The sequence below is a fragment of the Penaeus vannamei genome, chromosome 37 (assembly GCF_042767895.1).
Source record: "Penaeus vannamei isolate JL-2024 chromosome 37, ASM4276789v1, whole genome shotgun sequence".
Classification (NCBI taxonomy): domain Eukaryota; kingdom Metazoa; phylum Arthropoda; class Malacostraca; order Decapoda; family Penaeidae; genus Penaeus; species Penaeus vannamei.
The window spans coordinates 19,413,318-19,421,289 of record NC_091585.1 but is presented as its reverse complement, the minus strand read 5'-3'; the positions used below and the strand labels follow the sequence as shown (position 1 = coordinate 19,421,289).

Below are 7,972 nucleotides of genomic sequence, written 5' to 3'. Positions count from 1 at the left end.
GTAAAAAAGAAGAAATAGTGGATGGAATTGTGAAAAAAAGAAGTAAATTGGGGGGGGGGGGTTAAGAAATTAAAAATTATATGCAAATGAAGTTAGGGACGAAACTATCGGTCACCCACACCCAGAGCAGGGGACAGGGAAACACAATGAGGAGTGGGCGACAACATCTCAAGTTTCACAACAACCAAATCACCCGAGATGGTCTTCAATACGTGGAAAACCCAACAAGGCAATTAGCACAAACCTTAGATATCCATCTCCCTCTCCCTCCATCTCCCTACTTCATTTCGCACCCCCGCTATCTCCATCTCTCTCTCTTTCTCTTCTCTTCTCTCTCTCTTCTGTCTCTTCTGTCTCTTTTTTCTCTCTCTCTCTCTCTCTCTCTCTCTCTCTCTCTCTCTTTCTCTCTCTCTCTCTTCCTTTCTCTGTTCCTCTCTCTCTTTCTCTTTCTCTGTTTATCTCTCTCTCCTCTCTTTCTCTACAGCTATTGTGGTTCTTACTATGGTTATGAAACCACTGCTATCAATTATTATCACATTTCCTTTAAAATTCCCCGCAGAATCTCTTGAAACCGACATTGATGATGCATTTCTCTCTCCCCAACAGAACCGCGCCAAGTGCCTCCTGCAAGATGGCACCCGCCCCTTGTCTACCAACGGGCCAAGCTGAGGCACTGCCACCAATGCCAAAGCTTAAAAGACTGTCAACTCTGCGTAGGAAAATACCATCACAGGGATTAAATCAGACTCGGAGGGAAAGATGTGGTCCTCGCGTCGACAGCCAGTCCTCAGTGCCAGGGCAATTGGCACCAGATCTTCCCACAGACGCGCATGGAAGAGTGCCAACCCACCCAGTACATCATAGGAATCACACACAGCCAGCGATGCGCACTGAGGTCCCCTATATGCAACAAAGGATTCCTCCAGTTCGATCGCAAGAACCTGTAAATACCGCACGATATGTTTCTCCCTCTGGGTATTCCACAAATCATCTTACCTCGCCACACCATACGTCACCACCTGTGCAAAGTCAGCCATTGACGCAACATCAAAATCAGCAGGGGTTGGACCCAAGTCACTCTGTATCCTCGCAGTGGAGGAGTCCTCAGCACGCCCAGGCACCTCGTCCTCAACATGGACACGATTCCAGGTCTAGCTTACAAAAACACTGCCCGAATTACAGCCAGTACTTCGGAAATGCTGGCTACCAGACACACGAAGCAGGGGGGAATCAGCGTCACCAGCCACGGTTTCCACAACAGATGCATCAGTTTTCTAGACCGGGGATACAACACACACAACAACATCCTGGGCAACCGTGTCGGCAAAATGGACCAGGATTGCAAAGCCACGCTCAATTTCAAGTAAAAGGAGAAGAAAACCACCAACAATACCAGTCACAAATGCAAATGCACAAGCCACAAAACCATGGTCAGAACCAAAGAAGCCACATGCAACACTATCATATGCAAACACACCAGCAAAATGGACAGCGGCAACATGGACCAGACCAGCAATACAAAGGCCAACAGCAGGTACAAATGGGAGAAAAACACCGCCAGCCTCAAACGAAAGAACTTCCTTTGAATACGCAGACACGCACACCACAAAATCAGAACCAGATGAACCACATGCTTCATCAGTATCATGTGCATAATGGACAGAAGCAACATGGACCTGGCCTGCAATACATTGGCCAACAAGCACAAATAGGAGAAAAACACCGTCAGTTGCAGACGAAAGAACGTCCTTTGAACACGCAGACGCGCACACAACAAAATCAAGTGAACCCCATGCATCAGTATCATATGCAAATGCACCGGCAAAATGGGCAGACGCAACATGGACCAGCAGGCCAACAGCAAGTACAGATAGGAGAAAAGCCGTTGCAAGCGAAAGAACATCCTTTGAATACGCAGACGCACACGCAACAGAACCAAATGAACCGTATGTATCAGTATCATACACAAGTGTATCGGCAAAATGGACAGAAGCAACATGGACCAGACCAGCAATACAGAGAACAACAGCAAGTACGGATAGGAGAAAAACATCGCCAGTCGCAAACGAAGGAACATCCTTTGAATACGCAGACGCGCACACAACAAAATCAGAACCAAATGAACCACCAGTATCAAATGCATAATGGCCATAAGCAACATGGACCAGATCTGCAATACAATGGCCAACAGCAAGTACAAATAGGAGAAAAACGCCGCCAGTCGCTAACTAAAGAACATCCTTTGAATACGCAGACGCACGCACAACCAAGCCAACCAAGCAAGGATGGGAACCAGATTAGCAAATCTCAGCAGGTGAGCAGAACAATGGAAGAGAAAGAATTGCCACAAGAGACTAATCCACAACATAATCAACAAGATGTAGGCTTGAGTCCAGAGTCGCCTTTGAGTGCCAGTTATCGTATGCTGCAGAACAAGAAATTCCAACATGAGAGGCAAAAGATAAAGGAAAACGAATCGACTTGCAACGCGAACGGTGCTGGTTCTCCCAAGGACATATCTCCCCAGGACGAAAATACTCACGATCCACCGAATCTCCACAACGATAATCTTCAAAGCCAGACGAACTCTCCAGCGGCAAAGACTGACGGGAACCGCACGCAAGATTGCTCCCAGACGAACTACAACGTCGTTTCCACCCCTTCGACTGTAAGTGAGAACCTCGAAGAGACCCCGATGGTTGAAGGCCACACACTTCTCTCAACAGACACTTTCTTAACGTACCTGAAGACCTCAGCAGTAAAGGAAGACAACGGAGCTAATTATACTCATACTCCGGTATCTACTCCACACAGTAGACGCAGAATCAAGAGAAAGACTGATGCTTCGTTTAGGTTCATTGACCTTCTTGAGGAGGATGAAAGTTCAGATGAGGACACGATGTCTCCGCGAAGACACTCCACCAGCACAGACCATGAAAAGGAAATGGATTATTGTAACGAACCGGAAAATAATGCACATCCCGTTGATAAACAGATTGACCGGAATTCTTATTGTAACGAACCGGAAAATAATGTACCATTGTGTTCTTCGTCTCCCGTTGATAAACAGGTTGACCGGAATTCTGACGTCGAAAACTTCGCAAATAACACGCTGAGAGAAGAGGATCGAGAAACCCTTGCAGTTGTTACTGAACTAGCTGGCAATTCTCAAATTGAAGATATACTGAAGCTATGTGAGAGTATTCTGACGCGAGTTGATTGTGATACGTCATTTGATCGTGTCCCTGCAACCCTACAAAACCACGAAATAGAAACAGAGGACTGTGGTAATTTAGGAAATAAGAATTTAATCTATCCCTCTCCCTTTTATAAACAGGATGAGGACAGCCCGACAGATAACACAAATCGAGAAATCTGTGAAGAAACCCATACATCTAACATTTTACATGTGAACTCCCCCACACTAATTGGTTGTTTAACACCACCTGAAAGTATCCCAGCAACACCAGAAACCCAAGAAGACGAAATTGATAAGTATGATGAGGAAAATACCTTACTCCATTCTTATTCACCCGTTTATAAACAGGCTGACCGATTTTTGCACATCAAGAACACCTTCAAGGACGACACGCAGAGAGAACAGGATCGAGGAAGTGAATCCCCAAACGACTCCTCAAAGAACGAGACATTGGGTATCTCTCAGTGTGTCTTCTCTCCTTCAGAAGATCCTTCTCAATCCGGCAATTTCCAGCCTTCAAATACGCCGGAGGATCGCTTAACGCCACCTGATAGCGATCCTGCAACACCCGGAAACCAAGGAAAAGAAACGGATGAACTTAGTGACACAGAAGATTCGTTATCCTGTTCTTCCTCTCCCTTTCATACACTAGATGACGAGGACACACACTTCGAGAACAATTCATCAGAGAACAAGCAGACAGAACCGAGTGAAAGAACCTTTCTATCACCGGAATTCTCATCAAGTAACTCGAAATTGGGTTCGACTCAAGGTGTCTCTCGTCAGTCTACAGGTGCTACTCCAAAATCTGGTAATATTCGACCTGCAAGCAAGTCAAAACCGAAAATAATCGTTCGTGCAGCACCGCCCAAGATTGACTTCAAAGCATCAAAAAGTCTAAAACGCTTGAAGAATAGGCATCGCAAGACATCTAAACCAAGTGAGATTCTTCCTAAACCACCTGCAGGTGATCGTGCATATTCTGTAGGTGCTTTAACACCACCTGTATCAGAGGAAAACAAGCTCGTGAATGGTGTAACACCATCTACACCAGTGGAGAACAATCTCATGAATGTTTATACACCACCTGTAGTTGGGCTACAGATGAATGTTCCACAATATACACCTGATTTGACACCAGTAACAACTACTTGTGTGACACCTGAATATACGCTTTCAACTCTACCCATGTCTATGCCGCTTGTAGGTAGTGTGACACCTGAAAATACGTCTATATCAGGGGGCACTTCTATCCATTCTACAGAAGTACCTATGCAAGTTGCAGCTGATATGACACCTTCAGATATGCCTTCACTTGAGGATGCTTGTTCTCAGATTGTTCAAACAACACCAGAGAATAGTTCTGCACAGCCAACAGAGGTATCTATCCCACCGGTAGATGCTAACAAACAACTAACACAGACATCTGAACAATCTCTTCAGGGTGAGGAAACAACTGCAGTTCTTAACAGTGGACCCGCAAATAACCCCAGTCCATCTCACATGGTTCATACACTCCCCGTAAACACTCCTAAACTACCCGAGTTAAAGCGTATTCGACGTGTGAGGCGTAAGGATCATGGTCCAGAGCAACCTCCACAAAAAGATTGGGTTAATATGTATCGCAGAAGAATGGAAGAAATGGAATCACAAGGTAACCATTCAGATGTTGGTACCACCGTCGTACCGAAAACGGAGATGAATCACGAAGAGCAATTTTTGCAAAGAGATTGTTCAACAGCAAGTAGGCAGGATGGATCAGTTGCACCAGATAGACACTCGAGAGAAGGCAGCTACCGCAGGAAAACCGTGCAAGATGATAGCTCAGCAATTGAACATTTTGCTCGGAGTTCACCAGACAGAACCAAAATGGAAAATGGTTGCCATAAAATTATTTCGGAAGTAGATTTAACGATAGATGTTGAACCGGTTATAAACACGCCAGACGAAGATAAAACAAAAGTAATAAAGAGTAGTCATCCTGCTTCAAGTGCACCAAATGGAACTTATCCTAGAACAAGTCATCGCGAGCAAATTGTGCAAAGAAATTATTCATCAAAAGTTCAGAAAGCTTCAGACGCATCAGCCAAACAAAAGAGAAAGCCTAACCCCCCCAAATGGATCTCGCAGGATTCCTTTTCAGGAAGTCGTTTCCGTTTTGATCCAAACGCAAAAGATGGATCCAGAGTGAAACATTATTGTCCGCAAGATTTCAAAGTTAGTGATGTAACAAGTGATCCACCTGTTCCACGCAGACGGCACCAACACAAGCCTGGAACTAGTAACCAACGACTGGCCAACAAAGAAGCAATGTTCATGAAGACTGACCTGTTCCTAAACGCCTCTGACAAACCCAAACTTGAGACGAAGGTGGAGTGTCTCACATGCTGTCAGACCGTGGAGGGCGGGGAAGCCTACTACCACATGTTCTTCGGCCAGTTGAAGTGCGAGAAGTGCGACAAAGTCATAGCCAGCTGCCAGGACCTGATACCCTCCCTCGGCTCAGTCGAGACGTGCGAGGCGAACGCCAAGAGACCCCACCATTACACCCGGTGGAACATCTCCCCCGTTGATTTCCTCTGCTACAGGCTACGCAGACAGAACGCGGAGAAGGACGGATCGAGTCGGCCGACCTTCCTCGCCACGCTGAAGGACATGGAGAGGTACCTCGAGGACCTGTCGCCGCTCAGAAACATAAAGCTTTGGAAATCCGCGTTCAAGAAATGCCAGGCCTTCACGAAACTGATGCTGGCGTCCACGCGGCAGGAGGAAGACAGAGACAAAAGGGACAAGAAGAGGCAAAAGAGCCAAAATACGGCCGGGAAGAAGAAACAAAAAAGAAATAACACGGAAGAAGAAATAACAAAGGGAGGAAGAAACAAAAGAAAGAATAACAAGGAAGAAGAAATAACACAGGGAGGAAGACATAAAAGAAAGAATAACAAGGAAGAAGAAACAAAAGAAGAAATAACACAGGGAAGAAAAAACAAAAGAAATAACATAGAGGAAGAAACAGAAGAAAAAATAACCGAGTGAAACCGAAAACGTGTGAAGTGAAATTAATAAAAGGCAAAATTAACCACTAGCAACAAAAGTCAAACTGCTTTATTGTTAAAAAAAACGGGTAAACGTTAAAGTAAAACTATGGCGAAGAGAAGACTACAAAAATGCTAGTGATTAAGAACTTTAATAAGTAAAAAACAAATAAAATAAAATCAAGGAATGGTGCTATTTTCACATTTTTTTAGGTAAGAGAAATATTGTATTTCTATAAAAGATACCTATTTTATATAATTACTTAATAAAACTGCATACAATTTAGTGTTTTAAAACGAAACCTTTAATAAATATATATTGCATAATGATAAATAATGAAGAAATTGATAGTATTCATTTAAGAAATAATACAAATTATATTTAAGAGGAAAATACTCATGATAGTAATAGTAATAATAGTGATGACGTGCTATTAATAATCATTAGAATATAAACATGATACTGAAGATATTACCACCAAAAGAAATATTTAGAATAATGATAAGCATAGTAATAAAGATAATAAGAAGAAATGTGCCTAATTAAGGATAATTTCAATCCTATCGGTAATGGTGATAATAGGGATGAAGATAGTAAAGAAAATAGATAATAAATTCAAATATAATGATAATAATACAATTAATATTTAAGAGGAAAATAGTCATGATAATAATTGTAATATTAGTGGTGATACTGCTAATAATAATCATTAGAATATAAACATGATACTGAAGATATTAACATCAAAAGCAATATTTGGAATAATGATAACCATAGTAATAAAGATGATAAAAAGAAATGTGCCTAATTAGGATAATCTCAATCATATCATTAATGATAACAATAAAAGAGATAAAGATATTAAAGAAAATAAAGATGATAAAAATGAAATAAAATAAAATAATGATCATAAAAATAACAACGATTATGATAATGTGAATAGTGAAAATAATAACGACTAGTAGTAATAATAAAAGTAATACTAGTGATGGCATCACAAAATTAATAATTAATATCATAACTTACAACAGTTGTGACGATGAATATACTAATGATAATACATGGTAAAAATGGTAATAACATTGGTAATGATTATGATAATGTTAATAAAGAACAATGATAATGCTAATAATAAAAGTAATGATGATAACAAAAATGACAGAAATAATGATAATAATATATTTGTTATTGATAATAATAAATTATGATAATAGTAATGATGATAAAGATAATGATAATGATTATAATTATAATAATAATAAAGATATTACCAATAATAAAGATTACGATAATGAATATGATAACGATTACAATATTGATGATAATAATCCTGATAATAATAATAATAATATACATGAATATAAGTATAATGATAATGATGAAGATGAGGATGAAGACGAAGATAATGGTAATGAGGATGATGAAAGTGATGGTGATGATAATGGTAATGCTAATGATAGTAATAATCAGTATTGTTATAGAAATAACATTAACAATATTAATAACAACATGATTATGTTAATAATGATAATACCATCAACATTATACTACTACTACCGCTACTAAGACTAAAGCTAACAATGATGATAATGATAATAATAACAATGCTAATAATAATTATAACAATAATAATAAATAACAATAATAGTATTAACTAATAAAATCAATAATGATAGTAATAAAAATAGCAATAATAGAAATAACAGTAATAGTAACAATGATTATAATAATAATGAT

At 40.3% G+C, this 7,972-nt stretch overlaps 1 protein-coding gene across 4 annotated transcripts in view; it reads left to right on the top strand.

Annotated features, from left to right (window-relative positions):
* Nucleotides 1-6,516, top strand: part of LOC113817080 (putative mediator of RNA polymerase II transcription subunit 26) — a 35,458-nt gene extending 28,942 nt beyond the window's left edge. For all 4 annotated transcript variants that reach the window (XM_070115618.1, XM_070115617.1, XM_070115619.1 and 1 more), the window contains exon 2: nucleotides 607-6,516. In XM_070115618.1, coding sequence (XP_069971719.1) covers nucleotides 632-6,235 — 5,604 coding nt within the window. In that variant the 5' untranslated portion in view covers nucleotides 607-631 and the 3' untranslated portion in view covers nucleotides 6,236-6,516. The remainder of the gene's footprint in view (nucleotides 1-606) is intronic.
* The last annotated feature ends 1,456 nt before the right edge of the window (nucleotides 6,517-7,972 follow it).